At 40.2% G+C, this 24343-nt stretch overlaps 1 protein-coding gene and 1 long non-coding RNA gene across 2 annotated transcripts in view; both read right to left on the reverse strand.

Annotated features, from left to right (window-relative positions):
- mgmt (O-6-methylguanine-DNA methyltransferase) overlaps positions 1-12609 on the reverse strand; it is a 173879-nt gene extending 161270 nt beyond the window's left edge. Inside the window, exon 1 of the mRNA XM_089011696.1 lies at positions 12452-12609. Within this exon, the coding sequence (XP_088867822.1) occupies positions 12452-12588 (137 nt within the window). The 5' untranslated portion in view covers positions 12589-12609. The remainder of the gene's footprint in view (positions 1-12451) is intronic.
- A 5201-nt stretch (positions 12610-17810) lies between these two features.
- The window catches only part of LOC148889694 (uncharacterized), a 45812-nt gene continuing 39279 nt past the window's right edge, over positions 17811-24343 (reverse strand). Inside the window, exon 5 of the long non-coding RNA XR_016116835.1 lies at positions 17811-18028. This is a non-coding gene — a long non-coding RNA (uncharacterized LOC148889694). The remainder of the gene's footprint in view (positions 18029-24343) is intronic.

Below are 24343 nucleotides of genomic sequence, written 5' to 3' on the forward strand. Positions count from 1 at the left end.
GTAAGGTATGTTGTGTGTAGTTTTAAGGCTTATTTAGTTGAAAATTCTGTTTTATAGGGAGCTGGCAACGGATTATTGTCATTTTAATGGTTTCCTATGATAAATTAATATTTGGAATACACGCTTTTCGCCTTACACACACTTTCTGGGAACCAATTAAGTTGGTAAGCCAATGTATCACTGTAATACCCACAGCCTTTAAATCTTACTCCATTATGTAGCGCGGCGGCGCTTCCGACGTCGCAATGTTTATCTACGATGGGACGACCGAGCGCATTTTTTAGCCTCCTATTCTCAAGCGCCGCGGTAAAAGATTCCAATTACCCGAATAGTAAGGAGCTAGCGAGGGAGGTATAAAGTACATTAGGGACCCCGCCCTCCCCCCTGCCCGGCAACTGCTGGGACCTTTTAGAGGCTCCGCTGAAGAGGGCTGAGAGACCGCGGAAGGGAGGCTAAGCTACGAATGGCGGCGGCGGCGGCGGTGGGGGTGTGTACGGGACTGTGACCCCCGCATGGATAGCCTCTGTCAAAACTTGACCACGTCAAGCACAAAGGCATTATGGGAATCGGGTGTCACCAAGTCCTAATTACTGTCTGTGTTCGGAGCAAATTACTGCCTTGTTCCTCTGATTAGCGCAGAGGCTAATCTTCACCTGTGTACGCCAGCACTACTGAGGGCCCTCGAGTGTTAGCGCTTCGTCTTCTGTAATTTATTTTTAAATCAGTGGCCGCTCCCAAGAGTTTTGAGTGTTTTGTTGTGAACCGCTTAGCATGATCCCCACCCCGCCGCCCCCTCACCCTTAAATCCTTGACTAAATCCTTGTTTGGTGCCGAAGGAAGATAAGCAAGAACAACACTTGGGCATAATTGACTCGTAGTCCTCTCCAAGATGTCGGCGCGAAATCATCTCGCCGCATATTGCTTGGCGACGTCGCTCGCGCGCGGCTAACACTTCTGCGCGTTGCAGATACAGAATCCAATCAAAAATCCTTGTTTGGTGCCGAAGGAAGATAAGCAAGAACAACACATAATTGACTCGTACTCCAAGATGTCGGCGCGAAATCATCTCGCCGCATATTGCTTGGCGACGTCGCTCGCGCGCGGCTAACACTTCTGCGCGTTGCAGATACAGAATCCAATCAAGTCGGGGAAACAAACTAGCTCAACCCGGTCGACAGCAGCGTGAGTAGCTGCTTTTAGCTACGCCCAACCGCCTGAATTTACCCCCCCCCCCCCCCGGGGGTGCGTTTGGGTTAAAAAAAAAAAAAAAAATTAAAAAACGCAACATTAGCAGGATTTAGTCTCATCCGTCTGTGCGTAGCGCGTCGCAGGTAGCGTTACACAGGTGCTGCTCTGCACAGGAAGTGGCACACGAAGCTTGATTGGGACGGTCCCGAGAGAAAGGGGGCGGAGGGGTATAAACATAGAGCACAGATGGGGTCCGGGGGCCAGTGGGAGCGGCACCTTAATGAATACACAGCTGAGTACTACACTTCACAACATGCTAAACAATATTCCGAGGCCGCCGCCGCCGCGGCAGGGGAAAAAGTGTAATATTAAAAAAAAAAAAAAAAAGATATGATGTGAATATTATCACGCGATGAATTATTCATGAGTATTTCTTAGAGAGACTGCGTGAAAAAAGTCCCCCTCGGCCTTCCCGTCTGATGGTTTCATTCAAGATCTCAGAAGAGATGCGGTTTGGGATGACAAAGCAGTTTTCAGTTACAAATGGGGAAGCGGTTTATTTGGGGGCGGGGGGGGGGGGGTGCAGTCAGATCTCGGGACGCGGCGACATCGTCGTTAGCAGTGATTAAGGGGGCGAAGTAGCAACGCAGGCGGGGAGAAATGATAACAACGGGAGGGGGGGGGGCAAAAAACAAACAAAAACAACAACAAAAACGAAAATAACATACTGTACGTTGTTGATATGTTTCCTCTCAGCATGTGAGCACATCATGTAAACACCCCCCACCCCTCATTTAGCATCGCGCGATTCAGCGTGTCGCGGCTTGGAATTGAAGTGGATTTACGTGGGACAGGAGATGTGAGACTCTTTTCGTCGATGGATGCTGTCAGTGTTTGCTTTCAACATTTAGCTTGTAGTAGACGTGCACGTTCTACCATGACGTCCCCGATCCACTGCTGAAAAGGATGCTTTGATCCTCTCCTCTTTCATCTAGAACTGCTTCGTGTCACAAAGAGGGTACAGCAAGTGCTGAAGAATGAATGCCTGTGTTTTTGTGTTGTCATATTATTATTATTATAATTTTTTTTTGTTTGTTTGTTTTTCTGACTCCAAAATGGCGCAGCGAGAGTGGCTTGCCTTTACAGTAGTTCCTGTATTTTGTTTTTATACTTCTTTCTTTCCTCTCCTCTTCCTTTCATAACTTTGCTGCTGTGTAACTTCCGGGTAGAGTGAACGCTGGCGTGAATAATAATAATAATAATAATAATAATAATAATAATAATAATAATAATAATAATAATAATACATTTTAATTCAAGCGTCTTTCAAAGCTACAATAATAAATAAAATACAATTATAAATAGAATACAATAAATACAATTATAAATAGAATCAAGCGATAGAGCTACACAGAAAATGAAATTTTAAATCGGTGGAGTTCCAGAATTTGGGGGCAGAGCAGCTGAAAGCTCTGTCCCCCATCGTGCTGAGACGGGGCAGGGGAGGGGCACACAGAGGTGGAGGGAGGAAGAGGATCTGAGGGAACGAGAGGGAATAGACATTTGAAGAAGGTCAGATAGGTATGAAGGGGACAAGATTATGGATAGCTTTAAAAGTATAAAGAAGAATTTTAAATGGCTGCCACTGCTCACCCGCACAAAAAAAAAACCTGTGACTGTAAAGTGTCCTTGAGAGTTTTGAAAGGCACTTAGAAATAACATGTATTATGATTATGAAAGGAATGTTAATTCACAACACCCCAAGTGCGTGTGACGGGGGTGGGGGGGGATAGCTTGGCTATTGGGAGGTTAGGGAGGGGGGGTCTGTTGGATGCCCGGCTACGTACGAATGCCAAAAAGGGGTAAGGGGGGGGGGGGGGGGGGTGACGGTTTTGACACAAAAAAACTACAATTAGGCGCTTCTCGAAACACCCCCCGGTCCGGTGTTGCCGGCGATAATGGAAAGCTGTGAGGAGAACTGGTGATAAATAGACTTTAACACCCCCCCCCCCTTATTTTTAAAAGCAACGCCAACCCACCGTCCTCTCATATGCTTAGCTAATCATGACCGCGGCCGGCAAATTCATACAAAAGACTAATTACTGTTGTACTCCACTTGAGTCTCAAAAGGCTCTCTTTTATAAGGACTCGCCACTTCTCCTGCTTCTTTTCTCCTCTTGATGGGTATTTTTTTAAACAAGGGGGGGGGGCGGCGGCAAAGGGGTGGGGGGATCTGGCGCGAGACAAAAGCATTTAAAAAAGCGCCGATTGCTTTCATCCTCTTTAATTACGTTCAGAAATGCCATTTCTGCCACATAATACAACCCTATTGTTTCAGAATTATCTGGCCGGTGGTTTTGGGGGGGGGTGTGGTGATGGGGGGGGGGGGGGGGGGGTACAATATTAGCCGACGCCGAGCTAAATCGCCTCTTGAAATTGAAAGATGCTCTCAAAACTCAAAATAATCTCCAAAAATAAAAAGCCAGCCCACGTTGCTGATATACGGACGGGGAGGCTGCTTGGCATTCTACGCAACGCTATTATTATGCATATCCAGGTAGAAAGTTAATTAACCCAAAGCTTAAGCTAATTATGGTAGCAGAATGCTATCAAGCGAGCGCTTTCAGTCAGACAGCTGTCCGGAATTTCATTTGCTAATCATTTGTCTTTTGCCAGAACATATGGTACGTTTTTTCCCCCCCACGCTATCACAGCAACAACAAACAGATGAAAATCATTAACTAAAAAACAATGAGCGATGTGGAAACAAAACAAAAAAAAAAAGAAGAACAAAAAAATCAGACGCAGATTTATGTGGCTTTGTTGAAGGGGGGTGCGAAAAAGGGGGCGGCGTGTGTGTGTGTGTGTGTGTGTGTGTGTGTGTGTGTGTGTGTGTGTGTGTGTGTGTGTGTGTGTGTGTGTGTGTGTGTGTGTGTGTGTGTGAAAAGGAAGATTTGCGGCCCGGGAAAGCACAAAGATTGGAGACACTCAAGGATTTTAGGCAGATCATGTGACCCGGGCGTGCTGGGAATTCAGTTGCGCAAATATATTGTTGATATCTATATGCAAATGGAGCCCAATGTTTATCCGTGTTCAATTAATTACAGTTTTTACATAGGAGCTTGTTCAGAACACTTTTTAGCTCCTAGCATCACTTTTTATTTTTTTATAAAGTGATACCTTGGTTTATGAACTTAATTGGTTCCCAGACAGTGCCTAAGGTGAAAAGTGTGTATCCCAAAAAATTATTTCCCATAGGAAACCTTTAAAATGAGAATAATCCGTTCCCAGGTCCCCATAAAACATATTCTTCTACTTTCTAAGCCTTAAAAATACACAAAATATACCTTATTTTATGTATAATAAATGTGCTATGGTATTATAATTAAATAAATAAACTATACTGTATAATAAAGTCATTTTATTTACCTTTGTTATGGTCATTGATGGCTTGATGGAATGGAGTGGCCGGTTTCATTAGCATTAAACACTTGAAGAAGAACGTAGCTTCTTCTTTTACCATCTTCAGGAATGATGCCTTGTTGGTGCTTTCTCTGCGATAATTTTATCTAGTTCCTCATCATTGTGTTCTGTTTAGCTAAGTTGATCCCCTCCCCCTCACTGCTGCGTTCTTGACCAATCACATGGCTTTAACCGAAGACTGTGGGGCGGGGAATAGAGGACAAAAACAGCTGCCATTTTCCTATTAGAACGGGCTCGTTCGCGAACGACACATCACTCATTGTGGCAGCTCCGTGTGCATCCCGAAAAATAGTTCGTATGCCAAGGTAAAAATGTTAATAAATTTAATGTTCGTAAACCGATAAGTTCGTAAACCGAGGTATCACTGTATTTTTTTTTTTAACGCTGTTAAAAAAAATCCCCATGCTTGGAATAAATCAATTATTTTGCAAGAAATGTTTCATGCACCCCCACACCCCCCTCACTCCTCCTGCTCACGAAAACACATCACAGGGCCTGTTTAAGGGTGATTGATATCGGCATTGCCTTGCGACATTATCAGGCAATAAAGGCTACTCAGGTTCTAATGCAACATGTCATACACGGAGGCTCCCCGAGTACGTTTCTATTGAGGACCTCACAGGCTAAATTGCTTTCACCCCCATCGTCGCCACTGGCCCACCCCCAGTTTTTTTCCCCCTCACATCTCAGCCTCGCTTGACAGACAAATTGATCAAAGCACTGTAAAATAATATGCCACACAAAATGTCTCGGGGCAGGAGTCCGGAATTTTTTTCCTCGCCATTTTTCATCTTAATAAAAAAATAAAAAAAATGGGTGGGAGTATGAGGGGGGTGTAGTATGATTTCCTCAGTGTTATGCCTGCGTGAGAAAAATCAAGCCGTGTTATATTTCATACAATATGCCGTAAACAAAATGAAGTATTGTTTTCCGTCAGTATGCCCATGCTCGCTAAAATAAATAAATACATTAAAAAAATCAAAAAAGGGGGGAAGCAGTACGATATACTCAATATTACGCCTGCGTAAAAAACTCAAGCAGTGTTATATTTCATACAATATGCCCATAAACAAAATATGAAGTATTATTTTCTGTCAGTATGCGCATGCCAGCTGAAATAAATGAATAAATAAATATATTTACAAATAAAATAATTATAATAAATAAAAAAAAGGGGAGCAGTACAATATACTCAGTAGTACGCCTGCGTGAAAAACTCAAGCAGGATTATATTTCATACAATATGCCAGAAACAAAATATGAAGTATTATTTTCCGTCAGTGTGCCTATGCTAGCTTAAACAGTTACATAGCTAGATAGATATCTAGATATATGGCTAGTTAGTGATATATATATAGCTAGATAGCTATATGGACAACTAGATATATAGCTGAATAACGAATAACTAGCTAGATAGCTAGATAGATTAGTAGAGAGATAGCTAGATAGATACATAGCTAGGTATATATCAATATAGATAGCTAGATAGACAGCTAGATAGCTAGCTAGATAGATAACTTGATCAATAGCTAGCTCGATAGCTAGCTCGATAGCGTGGTCAATAGCTAGATAGATAAATAGCTAGATAGATACATAGCTAGATAGATCGCTAGATAGATAGATATACAGATAGTTAGAAAGCTAGCTAGCTAGCTAGATAGCGAGATAGTGAGATAGATCGCTAGATGCATAGTTTAGATAGATAGCTACATAGATAGCTACTTAGATAGCTAGATAGATAGTGAGATACATAGCCAGATAGATATCTAGATAGATAGCTGGATATCTATCTAGATAGATAAATAGATAGCTAGATAGAAAGCTACATCTAGAGCTACATCTAGAGCTACATCGATAGCTCGACAGATAGCTCGAAAGCTAGCCAGATAGAAAGCTAGATATACAGATAATAAATAAATACATACATAAATAGGGGGCCCAGTACGATACACTCAGTATTACGCCTGTGTGAACAACTCAAGCGAACCTATACTTCATACAATATACCATAAACAAAATATGAAGTATTATTTTCCTTCAGTGTGAATAAATCACAAGAAAAAGAGTAATGCTGTGGCGGGGTGAGTGAGTCTGGTTAGCAGGAGGCTGCTACGTCGGGGGCCCCAACTGGGCTTGTTGGAGATGTAATGAATTTGTTCATGTGATGGTGCCTTCAGGGCTGTCGTTAAGACTGGCAGCGAAGAAGCTTGATTTCGGCAAACGTTGCGAAGATCAGTTAGGGCGCAAAAAGGGGCTTGAGACGTTTCTATTAGAAAGAGCTGACGGTCATGGTGCGTAAGCAATACTTCAAGGGCGTTTATGTGGCTATAATGGCGGTTATCAATAACTATCTATCAATGCCAACAAGCATTTTTTTTTTTTTTTTTTTGCTGTTTCTGCTGCTGCTCGGGCAAATTTGGCGAGGAGAAAGAAGGATTGTATGAGCGCTCACACGTCTTCTCGCGATACATAGATGTATTTCCCGCATCCAAAATATGAACTGGGAGATCATTTATCAGCCTGACTCGCTAAGCCCGCTGCGCACCACACCTGAAAACTTGACGAGAGCCTTGTTTAGTATGTCGTAAATAAATCAATGGAAATGGCTGATCCACGCTATTAAAGCTACAGGGAGGTTTTGCTGAGATTTACATAAGGAAGACAATATTTTGTCACTTGGTTGGGCCTGCCCTTAAAGGACAACCGACACCATTTTTTTGTTTACTAACTGACACCAGAAAAACGTTTTATAGCATCAAAAATACCCACAGACACGCAGGCTGATATTTTTAGTCAAATGCAAAACACCAATAAAAATGAGTTCAAGTATCCCAAAACTGCTTCAAAATGGCGAGTTTCAGACGGTCCCGCCCCCTTGTTCGTGATGTCACACCAGGACGTCTTGCCTTGCTCTAGAATCAAAACAATGGCTTCAGATTAGGAGAAGATGCTTTCTTGTTACTCGTCCAGTTATCAATATGATTACACTAGTTCTGAAGAGGAAAGCATACATGTTTGCAATCGATTAAAGAAGTCCTTCCGTATCATTTTGAGGCGTCTGGACTCCAATGTACCTCCGAGAAAATGTACAAGATGGCGCCCAAGCTCCGTTGGAAATGGGCTGATTTGTCTGCTGGGAATTTGTGTCAACTAGTATCAAATAGTAGTCTTGGTGCAACACACGATTCATCATTGCGTTATTTATGTTTCCTTCTAATTTCGCTATCAACACGGATCAACACGAAGTTTTCAGACCAAAAAAAGTACCCAAAATGCATTGTAAATCTTTGTAAAATACGCTCAGTAGAAGTCTGTATATATATATATATATATATATTTTATATATATATATATATACGGTAAAGTCTCGTTATATCGATATCGGATATATCGATAGTCCCGGTTATATCGATACTATTTCTATGCACGCACGGAGACAATTACATGCAAACAGGGTCAGATATATCGATAGTCCCGGTTATATCGATATTTTTCGGACTCCCTTGAATATCGATATATATATATATATATATATATATATATATATATATTGTATTTTGTACAGCCAACCCCATTTCAAGCTCAGATAACTCCAGACCCATATAACTTAGGAATTAACTTTTTCTTTCTGATGAAAGAAGAAAGTCTAATGTTTCTCACGCTGAATTGAATGTTTATGTAGTCTGAAAACTCAATATTCTGTGGGTCCTGGAATTTGAATGAAAATGACAAAAACCCTGGCACTGGAGAGGACACATTTTTGCACATCGCTTGACAGTGAATGATTTCATGCAGATGCATACAGTCAAGCTGAAAATTGGACACTTGCTTCAGCGGACACAGAAACCACCACCTCCGTGTTAGTCCCCAGACCTCAACCCCCTTGAAAATGTGCAAAGTCAAGCCCACGAGAAGAGATGAGGCAGGTCGCGGAATGATTTTTGAGAGATTTCCGTCTTTTATGGGAGGAGATAAGGTGCTGTTTTGTTGGCAAATGGGGGCACGTGCTATTAACATCATGGCTGCTAATAATTGCAAAAGGATTATTTCTTCATCTCCCCCTCCCCCACTTTGAATAAAATCCACCTGGATCAAAGGTTGGCTTTTCTCCTTTAAAAAAAAAAAAACGTAATCTATTGTTGGGAAAAACGGAGTTTATTAGAAAGTGAAGTACACATCTTAATTAAGCTGATGTGCCAATAATTATAAAGGCCAAGGGATCGGCCAGTGGATCTTCTGCCTTCCCTTCTTTCATCTAAACGTGGCATATTGTTGATTCATATCGCGTTTATGAAATTTGAAGTAAAAACAGCTAAATGGTCCCATTTTTAGTTGTCTCATGTGTTGGCCATTTTGTCAATCCTACATTAATTCCAGTGTCAAGCTTAGACTACAAAGTCAAATATTTAATTGGAAAGACTTATTTTAACTCATTCACTGCCAGACGATGTGCAAAAAATGTGTTCACTCCAGTGCCAGGGTTTTTGTCATTTTTACTCAAATTACAGGACCCAAAGAATAGAGTTTTAGGACAACATAAACAACAACTCTTCTGTCATCAAAAAAAAAAAGTTAATTCCTAAGTTATATGGGTCTGGAGGTATCTGTGCTTGAAATGGGGGTGGCTGTACAAAATACAATACATACATATTGATTTATATAGCGCTTTAACAACAGCTGAAGCTGAAACAAAGCGCTAACATGGACAAAAGGCAAATGCTGCCCCCTCGTGGAAGGGAAAAACGTTGCCAGAGGTCTGACCAGCGCTTTATCAGCACCTAAACAAGAAAAAACAAAACCCAAACAAATTTGGGAATGGCTCTTCACGTTACACTTTTCAATTTCCGAATAAATTCGAATGAGTTAAAAATATATATACATAATTGGTAATTCTTAAATTATATGGGTCTGGAGTTATATGGGCTTGAAATGAGGGCGGCGGGACAAAATAAAATACAATACATACATGTTGGTTTATTTAGCGATTTAACAAAAGCTGAAGCTGTGACAAAGGGCTAAAATGGATAAAAGGCAAATGCTGCCCCCTCATGGTAGGAAAAAATGTTGCCAGAGGTCTGACCAGTGCTTTATCAGCACCCAAGCAAGAAAAACACAAAACCCAAACAAATTCAGGAATGGCCCTGTACGTCATATTTTCACTTTGCGAATACATTCGGGAATGGCAGGGAATTAGTAAAAAAAATACAATAATGTAATAGTTAATTCCTAAATTATATGGGTCTGGAGTTATATGGGTTTGAAATGAGGGCGCTGTACAAAATAAATGTTGGTTGATACAGTATAGCACTTTAACAACAGCAAAAGCTGGTACAAAGTGCTAACATGGACAAAAGGCAAATGCTGCCCCCACGTGGAAGGGAAAAAAAGACATTACCAGAGATCTGACCAGCGCATTATCAGCACCCAAACAAGAAAAAACAAAATCCGGAAAAACAAATTCAGGAATGGCGCTCTACGTCACATTTTCAAATCCACTATACATTTATAAATGGCAGTGAATACATTTAAAAAATTAAGAATATTTACATTTCCAAAAACAATTTTATTTGAAGGCCCTTGAACACATCATGAACTCCTTCCTCGGCCACACACGGCCGAAAACCAAACATTTTCTTTGGCAATTTCTGCCCGGCACCTTGGAGAACGCGAGCCGGGCTTCACTTATGACCGACGCCGCAAAAGATATTAAACCCAGAGATGATCTAGTGGTGCGAATCATTAAAAAGCCATTTGCATATTCCTACTGAACCCGAACGCACCAATTAAAGGCGGCTCGCAAAGAGATGGGAGAATGGCGCCCGGGCGGCCATGGTTCTAGGACATCTTCCCATCATCAAAATTCCATATTATTAATCTCTTCACTTCAACTCATTAACAACAAGCGCCATGTTTTTTTTTTTATATTTAACTGCTTGATGAATCCGAGCCAGGAAACACGTGTTGAGGTAGAACATACAAGGTCATTAATGGGTTTCCATAAATTAGAATTTCAACATAGAACTTCCTATCTGGTTGCATTTGGAAACGCTTTTAATTTCCCAAACCATTCGAGGTTATCAAATGCGAAGCCGTGATACATGGATATTTAATTCCAATCTAATCACGACTAATCTGCGACGTCGGAGATGTGGACCTTGCTGAAATAAGAAGGAACTACGTATTAGCGCCGGGTTTAATCAGTCTCCATCGCTCCAGTAAGACTGGAGACATTTTGACAATTTTGAGGGATGGCCGGGGCGTGAAATGCAATTACATTTGTTGCCATCGCCGGGGTGGTTGCGCACTTCGGGAAGAAAAAAAATAAATATATCGCCCAGCGCTCAACTCACCGCGAAACATAAACAAGACCAACCCGATTCCCGACGTGACCTTTCGCGACCCTCGTAGACACGGCGCTCTAATCGACTCCCGCGTGGTTCATAAAGCGGTTAACTTGGGTGAAGTTTCGAAATACAGTGATACCTCGGCTTACGAACGCTTTAGCTAACAAACATTTCGGTTTACGAACGTTACATTTATGAACATTTTACCTTGGCATACGAAAGATTTTTTTGGGATACACACGGAGCTGCCACAATGAGTGATGTGTCGTTCACAAACGAGCCCATTCTCCTAATAAGAAAATGGCAGCAGACTCATTTTTGTCCTCTATTCCCCGTCCCCAGTCTTCGGATTGCGAGTTTCAGAAGGCCCCGCCCCCTTGTTCGTGACGTCACGCCAGGACATCTTGCCTTGCTCCAGAATCCAAACAATGGCATCAGTAAGTTCAGATTCGGAGAAGATGCTATCTCGTTAGTCAGCCAGTTATGAATATGATTGAAATAGTTCTGAAGAGGAAAGCATAAATGTTTGACATCGATTAAAGAAGTCCTTTAGGATCATTTTGAGGCATCTGGACTCGGCGTTTTCAGTTTTCAGACCAGCCAAGTACAGCCAAATGCATTGACGTGATGGAAGGACTGCTACAATGTGTTCTTTTTTCGGTCAGGGGCGTTCCTTCAGTGACGTCACGTACGGACTCGTAACCAACTCAAAGACGAGACTTCCCGAATATTCAGCGCGAGTCTTAAAACGTAAAATATAGCTATATGCTGTGGAGTCTTTGTAAATTACGCTCAGTCAAAGTCATTTGAAGCCATTTTACAAATTATGGACACAACTTGTCCGGAGACGTCGGTAGTCCTTTAAAACATAAAATTTATCGATATGCCGTGGAATCTTTGTAAAATACGCTCCGTAGAAGTCATTTGAAGTGATTTTACAAATTATGGACACAACTTCTCCTGAGGCGTCGGTTGTCCTTTAAGGCTTATTTCGTTGAAAATTGTTTTATGAGGACCTGGGAACGGATTATTCTCATTTTAATGGTTTCCTATGGGAAATTAATGTTTGGAATATACACTTTTCACCTTACGCACACTTTCTGGGAACCAATTAAGTTCGTAACCCAAGACTGTATGACTGTAGTGGAAAAAGAAAGAAAAAAAAAATCACAAGTGTACACCCTCGCCCGGAAATCCAATTTCCAGGCCGATCGTATTTGAGTGGCCCTCATATTTCTAGCGCCTCCTCATATTTGTCCAACTTTCACGCGGGATATTTCTTGTGGGATCTACAAAAATACACCCCCCCCAACCCCCCTTGCGCCCCCCTCGCTCACGATGAGCGATGGCGCCACTCCATCACGGGGAGTGGAGAGCGCCCTTGCCTGTAAATTTCACACCTTTGTTTACGGCGGGGCCGGGTTGTGGTACGCTACCTTTCAGCAGGTGCGACATCCATTAGGATCCGGACGGCGTGCACGCCGCTGTCGCACGCGTCGACTCGGATGGTCCCCAGGGGACTTAGCAAGGTGGTCGTCTGGGGGGCGCATGGCCTCTCCTTTCGCTTCCTCATCTTCGTGTGGGGGTGGGGGGGGTCCTGCTAAAGGAAGTGCAATTTACACCTCACGTCACTGACATCGGCGCGCGGCCACTTGCCGCCATTTTGTTGCATGCATTTGCATTGAGTGATCTATGCTGAAAAGTACAGTGAGTGATACCTCGGTTTACGAACCCCTTGGCTTACGAACTTTTCCGTTTACAAACGTTACATTTATGAAAATTTTACCTTGGCATACGAACTTTTTTCGTACACGGAGCTGCCTTAATGAGTGATGTGTCGTCCGCGTACGATCCCGTTCTAACAACAAAATGGCAGCCCACTGTTTTTGTTCTCTATTCCCCGCCCCGTCTTCGGTTAAAGCCACATGATTGGTTAAGAACGCAGCAGTGATAGGGGTTGGTTTAAACATTAAAGAGACAGGCAGACAACAAAGAGAGTGACAAAATGGATAGAAAACATTGAAATTTGGACTCGTTTCAACTTTGATAGCTCAAAAGCAGAGTGTAGACTGCAAGGTTAAAATTCCCATCAATCAGGCTCCACAAATAACCCGCACAAGCCATCTGTACACTTGATGTAAAAAGCTATCAACCCAGCTAAAAAGAACACAATTGATGAGGAATAAGGTAAAATAATAATAATAATAATACATTTCATTTATAAGCGCCTTTCAAAACTCTCAAGGACACTTTACAGTCATCGCAGAGAAAGCCCTACAAGGGATCATTCCTCAAGATGGCGAAAGAAGAAGGCTACGTTCCTCATCAAGTGTTGAATGCTGATGAAACCGGCCACTCCATTCCATCAAGCCATCAACGACCATCACAAAGGTAAATAAAATGACTTTAGTATACAGTACAGTTTATTTCTTTAATTATAATACCATAGCAGATTTATTATACATAAAATAAGGTATATTTTGTGTAGTTTTCAGGCTTAGAAAATTCAAAAGTAGAAAATTATGTTTTATGGGAACGGATTATTCTCATTTTAATGGTTTCCAATTGGAAATTATCTTTTGGGCTACACACTTTTCTCCTTACACACTCTCTCTGGGAACCAATTAAGTTCGTAAGCCAAGGTATCACTGTACAAGCATGGGGGGGGGGGGGGGGGGCGCCCACCGATGATGGCTTCCATGTTTGAGCGTCTCTCCTCCAAATAATGTCATGATATGGCTTGATCCTGACATTGCAATCCAATATTTCTTTGCCTACGCCTATCTCAACCAATAAATCGGCCATTTTTCCGCCCTTCTTTCTGTTCTATATATCACATAAATGAGAAAAACAATGCAGTCTGTTCCCCTTGTCTGCTGGGGGGATTCCCAAGATAGCTCGACATTATTTTCAATCCGTCATTTTTGGTTGATGGCCGGGATGTTTTTCTAGCATTAAATTTGTTCCTTAGGGTGCAACTCCGATGGGATTCTGCTTTCCAGCCCTTAACAACAGCAAAAACGTGCAGCTTTTCTGACGACTGAGATGGATACTGGCAATAACCAGACAGCAGTTGCTTTTTTATTTTTACTTTGAGGGAAGCGGGAGAGATGATTGACTATGTTATATGTGATTTTTTTTTTTCTTATTTGAAGGATGGCGGTAATGACAAATAAAGGTCACATTGATTTGAAGGAGTTTTAAACGTGCAGACCTTTTCCATCCAATAACCTTTACTTGGGGAAGTTTCTAAAACCTGGCTGGAATCATTTTTTTTTTAATTTTTCAGTCTTGCATAAACGTTCACCTGAGAGGTTTTGTCATTTGTACACTATTGGATAATATTGGAAGAGTTAAAAATATTGGTGTAAGTTGAAAAAACAACAACATATAATTCATAAATATCTCAAATAAAGTGTTCCCAAAAAGTGGACATCAATTTTATTGTGAAATCACGACGCCATTTTCTTGCTTCAACAAGATATTGTATTTATAAGTCTAATTTATTTATTGTATTCGATTTTTGTATTTTTTAATTTAATTTTATTTAATTGTTATTTTTTTAATTGTATTTTATTTATTATTGTATCTATGCCTGTCTGTGACTGTAAAGTGTCCTTGAGAGCTTTGAAAGGCGCTTGAAATAAAATGTATTATTATTATTATTATGACCGCAAAAAAATTAAATGTTATTAAATGTATAAATGTTAAACTTGAAGTTCCGTTCAATGTTGGTTTAACACACAGTTAAAGGACAACCAACACCATTTTTTTTTGTTTCCTAACTGACATCAGAAAAACCTTTCAGAGCATCTTAAATAGCCAAAACACATAGGCTGATATTTTTAGTCAAATGCAAAACGCCAATAAAAATTAGTGAAAGTGTCCTAAAACTACTTCAAAATGACCTCGGAGATGGCAAGTTTCAGAAGGTCCCGCCCCCTTGTTCGTGACGTCACGCCAGAATGTCTTGCTTTGCTCTAGAATCAAAACAATGGCTTCAGATCGGGAGAAGATGCTTTCTTGTGACTCATCCAGTTATGAATATGATTCAAAAAGTTCTGACGAGGAAAGCATAAATGTTGGCAATCGATTAAAGAAGTCCTTCCGTATCAATTCGAGCCGTCTGGACTCCAATGTCGTCCCAAGAAATGCACAAGATGGCGCCCAAGCTCCGTTGGAAATGGGCTGATTTGTCTGCTGGGAATTTGTGTCAACTAAATGTTGACGTTATTTATGTGTTTTCCTTCTAATTTTGCCATCAACACGGTGTTTTCAGACAACACAAAGTACCCAAAATGCATTGTGTGTCGCTTTCTCGGTCAGGGGTGTTCCCTCCGTGACGTCACTTAGGGCATCGTCATCAACTCCAAAACAAGACTTCCGGAATATTCAGCGTGAGTCTTAAAACATAAAAGATAACTATATGCCGTGGAATGTTCGTAAAATACGCTCAGTAGAAGTCATTTGAAGTGATTTTACAAATTATGGACACAACTTGTCCGGTGGCGTCGGTAGTCCTGTAAGTGCGTATTATATGAATTTTAGAGGAAATTCAAGGAAAACACAAAAAGACAGAAAGCACAAACAATTCAAGGGACGTGAATATTATATCAATTCAGTAATATTTGCAAACGTCCCCATTATGGGACTTTCTGATTCTGATGACACTATTTTAGCCCAAAAAAATTGAAGTCTAATCTGCATAATTCACATAACGTCACATTTTGGGAACACCTTGTATGTACACAGCATCATATTTTTTTTAACTAATGCACCATGGCCCTAAGGGGCTGATTGTGAAAGTAAAAAAAACTGCACCAGTGTTGATTTCAGGACTAAAATAATACGTTAACACTTTAAAATTAATTGTCATAAAAAAGAACATTTTTTAGCTCTGCATTAACGGTAACAAAGAATGTGGCATATACTCTAATTTACGTAACATTTATTGGTGATTTTACTACAAGAGGCAATGTCTTTACATAGAGACTTGCAGAGCTTCCCTTTCCTGACACAAGCACACACATCTGTCATGCTATGTGATCACAACTCTTGTGTGTGTGTGCGCGTGCGTTTCAACTTTCTTCTTTCTACTCTTCTTCTTGCAGATCTCACAAGGGGGTTTGCCTGCACTGACAATAAAGGCGAGCACAATTTCTGAGCCAAACAAAAGTTGTACAGCGTGCACTTTGGATACGCACCCGAGCAGACTGCCTGCCATTTAGCAAACCGCTAATAGACCTCGCAGAAGAAGAAGAGAAAAAAAAGAATAATGGACTTTGGCAATTATGTCCCGGCTAATAGTCTGCTCTGATTAAAAAAAATAAAGCCATCACGTTTGCACGCCGAGCGCCACAGACGATGGCGGAGGAGGAGGAGCAGAAACGTTGTTTGTTGCATAAACTGTCAACATGCTCTCGTGTTACAAACCAAGTAGCGTTACTCTACTTGACAAAAGCTACTCAATGCGTTTGAAATAATGCCCGCTTGTTTGTTTAAAAGTAACATTGACAGTGTAAATGAAGCCCTTACAATGATGGGAGGGTCCGGACGGCGTCTTTAGAGACACGCTTGCTTTCCTTCTCATTACTTCCTGCTTCCCGATGTGTGTGATGGAGTCGACCAATTACAGTTTAGGAAGTGAAAGTTGCCTTTACTGATTGGACGACACACACACATCGAATTCTCCCGCGATTAACAAACAGTACTCAGATACGGTTGACTCAATATTTAGCCCCCATTACATTAAATAATTTAAAAGTGTCTCTTATAAAAAAAATAATAATATCAACTTATTTTACTCCTTCATCGCTACCATTTTTTGACGGACGTCGTAACTGACCAATCACAGCAGACAACCACTCGGTGATTTGCAGGTAAACTGACCAATCACATTAATTTCAGACAGACTGTATAAAATATCCGAACCATGCTCCTCCCCTAACGGACGTCGTAGCCGACCAATCACCGCAGGCAACCGCTCGATGATTTGCAGGTGAACCGACCAATTACATTAACTTTGGGTAGACTGTTTAAACTTCCCATCCATGCCCCTCCCCTTTAACACAGAATCGTCGACTCGAGTTTTATGTTATATCGTTGACAGAATTAATTTCACACATTCCATTAAATGTCCTGACGTTAGTTTAAAATGTTTTTTAAAACTACAAATTAAATATTTGCAATGAAATATCGGGACTCGGCATGGACTTACCTTTCTTCTTAGTGCTTCCTGTTCTTCCGCTAACTAAGAAGCTAATTGCTATGCTGCTCCTCTGTGATTGGACAGCATTGCATATACTCCCGCCCCCTCCATTAAAGAAGCTTTCAAATAATATAGAATGGAATTTTTAAAAACTTTGTCATTTCATGTTTCTCACATTTAAGTAAAATATCGAGCTATGTTTAGTGTATTTGTTTAAAACAAAAGGAAAGTAGAATTTTTTAAAAAAACTATTGTCATTTCATATTTCTCACGTTGAAATAAAATATCGAGCTATGTTTAGTGTATTTGATTAAAACAAAAGGAAAATGCTTCTGTACCTATTACGTGTAAAATAAACCCTTGTGACATTCAGCCTTCTTATGAATCACTTTAAAATCTCCTTTGTCATAGCTTCCTGCTTCGTTCAGGCAGGGCAAAGCGCACATGAGACCACCAATCAAAAGCAATATAAATCGTTTTTTTTTCTCTCTCTGCGATTGGCCAATATCCACATCTTACCCCACCCCCTTGTCATAGACAAACACTCGCTTTATTGAATATATTGCAAATGGGCCTCAAATTGGGATTTGGCGTCTTCCAGGGGGGTCCCAACACACCACAGACAAGTAATAGTCATGATTTAGATACTTGATTTGCTTGATAGTTCCATGGGAGAAATACGATTATACATGTATCCGTATTCATTTTAGACATGTTATAGTCCCACTTATAGCAAAGACATTTATCCAGTTCTCCGTCTCTTGTGGTTCCTCACTGGGGTCTTTAGGGCTCCAGATTATAATGCCTGTGAATAAAAAAATAACCGCATGAATGCATGTATGCATGGCAAACTAATAAATCTGGCATGTCACGATAAACAACACACAAGGCAGCGCATATTCGTTTTATTGCAGTTTTTTTATGCAATCGAAAGTGGAGCGGACTTTTCTTACGTCCCCTGGAGCAGTCGTACACTTAACTCCAGCATAATACAGTGATACCTCGGATTACGAACCCCTTGTCTTACGAACTTTTCGGTTTACGAATGTTGAATTTATGACAATTTTACCTTGGCATATAAACTACTTTTTGGGATACACACAGAGCTGCCACAATGAATGTGGGGTGGGAGTGAAGCCATTCTCCCAAAAACAAAATGGCACCCGACATTTTTTTTTAAACATTAAAGAGACAGGCAGACGACAGTGTGAGAGTGACAAAATGGATAGAAAACAGTGACATTTGGACTTGTTTCAACTTGAGTGTAGACTGCAAGGTTAAAATTCCCATCAATCAGGCTCCACAAGTAACCCGCACAAGCCATCTGTACACTTGATGCAAAAAGCTATCAACCCAGCTAAACAGAACACAATTGATGAAGAACTAGATAAAATTATCGCAGAGAAAGCACCTACAAGGGATCATTCCTCAAGATGGTGAAAGAAGAAGGCTACGTTCCCCATTAAGTGTTTAACGCTGATGAAACCGGTCACTCCATTCCATCAAGCCATCAACGACCATCACAAAGGGAAATAAAACGACTTTATTATATAGTACAGTTATTTCTTTAATTATAATACCATAGCACATTTATTATACATAAAATAAGCTATATTTTGTGTACATCTCTCAGTCGTACAGGAGTGGTCCATCGATGAGAAGGTTTCTTAGAAAATTAGAAAGTAGAAAATTATATTTTATGGGGACCTGGGAACGGATTATTCTCATTTTAATGGTTTCCTATGGGAAAATATTTTTTGGGATACACACTCTTCGCCTTACACACTCTGTCTGGAACCAACTAAGTTTGTAAGCCAAGTTATCACTGTATTTCACTCATTTTTGTATTGTTTGCAGAAAAAAAAGACAAAAAAACCCTTTTGTCCTCAGCTCAGATTATTTTAATTTCGCGTCTCCGTTTGGAATGTGCAGGGGCCGGTCGGTGGCCCACACCCCATCTCCGCGGCGAGGTTGGTGGGGGTGCTTGCAAACGCCACCCCTGCAGAGACCATTTTGAAATCTGTGAGGATTTCTGTGCCATCTGGACCCGCCGCCAGTCTGCCCCAGATAGGAAGGGTTGGCAACGGTACCCGACGGTGCAATATGGCTCTCTCTTTAATGAACTACTAACTGTCCCCCGTTTTAATTGATGTGACATTTGAGCCATTTATCTCTGACATTTCAATGAAGGACGATTCTCAGCCTTGCCATTTACTTTTTTCGGTGCTATTTTCTAAGAGACATTTGCATTTCTCTTGCTGGACAAAAACTCATGTTTTTTTGTCTTCCATTAGCTAACTAAAGAGCAACATGCACAATTAATAAAAAAATGAACATAGCTTAGTTTGATAGGGGCTTGATGAGGGATCATTGGCGCTTTTCTGTGTCCGTCCATCGGACGTGATGTGAAGGGAGGCCTCTGGTGAAAGGTGACTGCAAGATGCCCTTTGACCTTTTCGTTGCATACCAACATGGAGCTTCCAGTGTGGTACAATTTATGTTCCCAGCATGGGGAGAATCAAGGCCAATTAATCAGCATATGATTGCAGTGAGCAGCCCCCTCTGCTGGAGGTGGGCAGCCACAGGATTTCAAATCGTGAGGAATGGACAATTCATGTGCCATTTCAGCTAAAATGATGAATCGGTATGTATTTTTTTTTTTATGTTTCAAAGTATTTTAAAGATAAAATAAGATAAAGATCCATAATATTGACTCAATCCCACCTCAAAACCCCACCGGTGTAAAATTGCATTCATGGTCGAGTTTAATCAGCTATTTTTATTATTTTATTGATGGTTTCATTGTTCAGTGTATTTTTCTTTTAATTGTAAAATGTCCATGGGTGTTTAGAAAGGCGCTTGTAAATTAAATGTATTCTTATTATTATTATTATTATTATATTATATTTATTATATTATTATTAAAATAGGGTGAATAAATATATTTAATTGCATTTATTTATATGTTTTTAAACAGTTGATATTTTTGTCAGATAAAATAAGGTGAATAAAGTTTTTTTTAATAACTTTTATTTATGTATGTTTTTGAACCGTTTTTTTCCAGATAAAACAGGGCAAATAAATATTAACAGTTTAGATTTTTAAAAATAAAATAGGGTGACTACAGTTTTTTTGTTTTTGAACATTTTTGATTTTTTTCAGATAAAAAAGGTGAAATTTTTTTTAAGTTTAGATTTTTTTTCAAGATAAAATAGGGTGAATAAATTATTTTTAATTCTATTTATTTATGTTTTTTTTAATTCTATTTATTTATGTTTTTAATTTCTTTCTATTCTAAACTTGAGCGAATAAATGTTTTTAACAGTTTTGATTTTTTTCTAAGAAAACATATGGTGAATAAAGTTTTTTGAATTTTATTTATTTATGTTTTTGAACAGTTTAGATTTTGTGCCAGATATAATTAGGGTGAATAAAGTTTTTTTAAATTTACTTACATTTTTAAAAACTTGTGATTTTTTTTAATAAATATATTTTTTAACAGTTTAGATTGTTTTTGTCCAAGATAAAATACGGGGTAGTCCAACATTATACTCAAATGCATAACAAATATAAAAACACATTACTGTATTTCCTGGTGTATAAGCCACACCAGAATAAAAGGCTCTTGGGTGCGCCTTATACACCAGAAAATATGGTAGATTAAATTCTAAGACTTCCTCTAAAGTCATTCCATTATTATATTATTATATATTATTTCCTTAATTATAATACCATAGCACATTTATTTTACATAAAATAAGGTATATTTTGTGTAGTTTTAAGGCTGAGAAAGTAGAAAATTATGTTTTATGGGGACCTGGGAACGGATCATTCTCATTTTAATGGTTTCCTATAGGAAATTATTTTTTGCGATACACACTTTTCGCCTAACACACTCTGTCTGGGAACCAATTAAGTTCGTAAGTCAAGGTATCACTGTATTTGAAAAAAGAAGAAGCTTTTTTTTTGCTTTGTTGTGGCAGCAAAAGGCAATTAAAAACAACTTCAATGTTTACACCGCCAGAAGAAAAGCAATTTTGGGTTGAGTATCTTGCTCAAGGACACTGACAGCAGACAGTCAGAAGTCGGATTCGAACCGCTGACCTCGTGGTCACTCAAGCGGCTGTCTCCACTGATCCACAGCCACCCAAGGTAAACGTGATTATTTGCCTATCGGGCCCTGCAACTCGGTCCGACTCCGGATTCGACCGTGAATCCCGACGAGGACAAACACGGCGGAAAATAGAACACCTTGTTGGAATAAGATCCTTATTGGACTTTTGAAAGTCAAATTAATAAACGCAAGTAACAGCAGATGGATCCCATCTGTCGGCACATTAAACATTTTGTTTGTGCAGCCTCCATTATTGCTCGCCGACTACGGGAACCAACGTTTTGACGGAAGGCGGCCATAGGAGGACGTGTGAATCTCAACAAATTCAATTGTTTTTGCGTGGACATTTTTAATAAGATATCCTTTCAAAACAGGACTCTGTTGATGACGACGGTTCCTTTGATTGTGAGCCGCATCATTGCCAAAAGGTGTGGTGGCCGTCTGGACTGATCTCTTTTGTTTGAGAGTCGCCGAGCTGCTTTTCCTGCGCCGTTTCCTTCACTGTTTTTGTTTGTGTCCGGTGTTGATGGACTTATAGGACGACCGGCTTCCTTTTGGCATGTGCCGCCAGATGTTTGCGACAACAACTCCTGGCCTTTTTTTGGGTCATATATTGATAAAAAAAGGGGGGAAAAAAAGAGTTATTTATTAATTTTTGGGGGGGGGGCACCTTTGCCTTATGTGTTACGTTTCCCTTCAGCCATTATTCTTAAACACACATATCCAATTTTGACTAATTTTTAAAAATGTTAGCAACCACACAAGCCAAATAATAAGTAAATAAATAGCTAGATAAATAAATAAACAGACAAAGAAATAAACAGACACATAAAAAAATAAACAGACCAATAAATAAACATTCATATAAGTAGATAAATAATACATAACTAAATAAATACATCAACGAATAAATAAATAAACCATAAAATAAAGACAGCCAGCTAGCTAGATAACGAGATAGATAACTAGATAGCTAGAGAGGTAGATAGCTAGGTACATAGTTTGATAACTACTGTAGATAGATAGCTAGCTAGCCAAATAACTAGCTAAATAGCTAGCCGAGTAGCTAGCGAAGCAGCTCTCTATCTAGCTAGCAAGCTAGATAGAGAGCGAGATAGCGAGCGAGATAGCTCGCTAGCTCGACAGACAGGCAGATAGATAGATAGATAGATAGATAGATAGATAGATAGATAGATAGATAGATAGATAGATAGATAGATAGATAGATAGATAGATAGATAGATGGTAAAGGAAAGAATGTTTGAAAGACTAATTCCTCTTAAATATGGCCGCCACGTTGCCTCATGTTAAGCTAACTCTGCCGTGTTAGCTAATATGGCTATCAAGGCCTTACACCGCACATTTCTTGCCTTTTTTTTTTCATTTTAATGCCCTGTGAGTCCAGCCAGTAAAACCACAACGTTACTTTCTTCCTTTTATTTGAACACTTTTCCCCTCTCCTCGTTCCTCTCTCAAGAATTCGGCCACAAAGAGGCAGCCCATTCCCCCCCTGCGTCCACTTACTTAGCGCGCCTGTGTCCCTCCATGTCTGATGTGACTTTTTCTTTCTTTCTTTTTCTTTTTTTTTGCCTCCCCCCATTTTAACTGTTGACACACGCCGCCACGAATGCGCTGGCACTTTTGGCAAATGAAGAGGCTTGAACTCCTGACAGGCGGTGTCGCCGACGCCATGACACACTGGCCCGCACATGCTGCGCGGCATAATGATGACATTAGAATCCAGTGATAATATGGGGACGCACTTCAGATAAATGACTGATAAACCAGGGGTTGTGCCTCTCGTATTACACGCTTGACAGAGCAGCTAATCAGTGTCCAAGTGACTGCTATTACATAAATCATGAGCTCGACTTTGATGCATATTCCATCCGTGCTCCCTATTCATCACGTCATCTGAGGCGGGTGGGGGTGCGGAAAAGTGGGCGTGGGGGTGACTGGATGACTAGCTGCCGGGCTAGCAAACATTTTAAAAGCACATTATGTTTTCATTAGAATTTGATATGATCCAGTCTAGTGTTGATTTGATTTTTATGCACTCGGGTCATCGGATAGGAAGCCGCTATGGAGGGTGGGGGGGGGGGTTAGGTGGCTGGGCTCTTCTTATTGTTACACTTGTGTAAGCACAATTCACATTTACAGTAAACGTGTCTTTTAATTGCATCCCGTTATGGATTTATTGCCTTCTTAGCCGTGGTTGTAAAAAAGGCTGAGGTGAGGCTTTTATATTGTTTGGTTTTTGCAATAAAATTAATAAATACCTAATCGGACTGAAGTTAGCCTTGGTGTATACGGTGAACGCTTTAGCTCACAAACTTTTTGCCTTTCGCGAGAATATAATATTAATAATAATACATTTCAATGCATTTACAGTTCACTCAACCCGGAATAACTCAAATACATAGAAAGTTAGGTAGCTAACTCATAGATAGCTAATAGATAGTTAGGTAGCTCACAAGCCAGATGGCTAATAGATAGCGAACTAGATAGTCGGCATTAGCTAAAGAGCTAATACATATAGCCAGCTAGCTCTATTGATAGATAGCTGGATAGCTAGCTAGCTCGATAGATACTCCTTGTGAAAGCGCTAGCTGCTAACCGCTATACTCGCAAAATATCACTTGTACCGCACGGCTGTTGTCTTATTTTAATAAATAATAATAATAATAATAATAATACATTTGATCTACAAGCGCATACAAAATAGTTTTCGGCGGACGAACCAAACCACACAGTACCACCGTGACTGGCGGACTTGTTTTCGGCAGATGAACACCAAACCACTTAGCGTCCCAGTACCAGGATGCTAAATCGATCATTGCTACATGTGGCTATGGGTGTTGTCTGTGTTGTCTAAGCAACGGGCTCAGGCAATAGAAGAGGTTGAAAAACTACTGTTGATTTGGATTAACGAAAAGCAGCTAGCAGGGGTCAGTCAGTGAGGTTGTTATTGGCGATAAAGCACGGCAACTTCACTCGGATATCATC

Source organism: Hippocampus bargibanti, linkage group LG13 (genome assembly GCF_051943395.1).
Source record: "Hippocampus bargibanti isolate YZ-2025 linkage group LG13, ASM5194339v1, whole genome shotgun sequence".
Lineage (NCBI taxonomy): Eukaryota > Metazoa > Chordata > Actinopteri > Syngnathiformes > Syngnathidae > Hippocampus > Hippocampus bargibanti.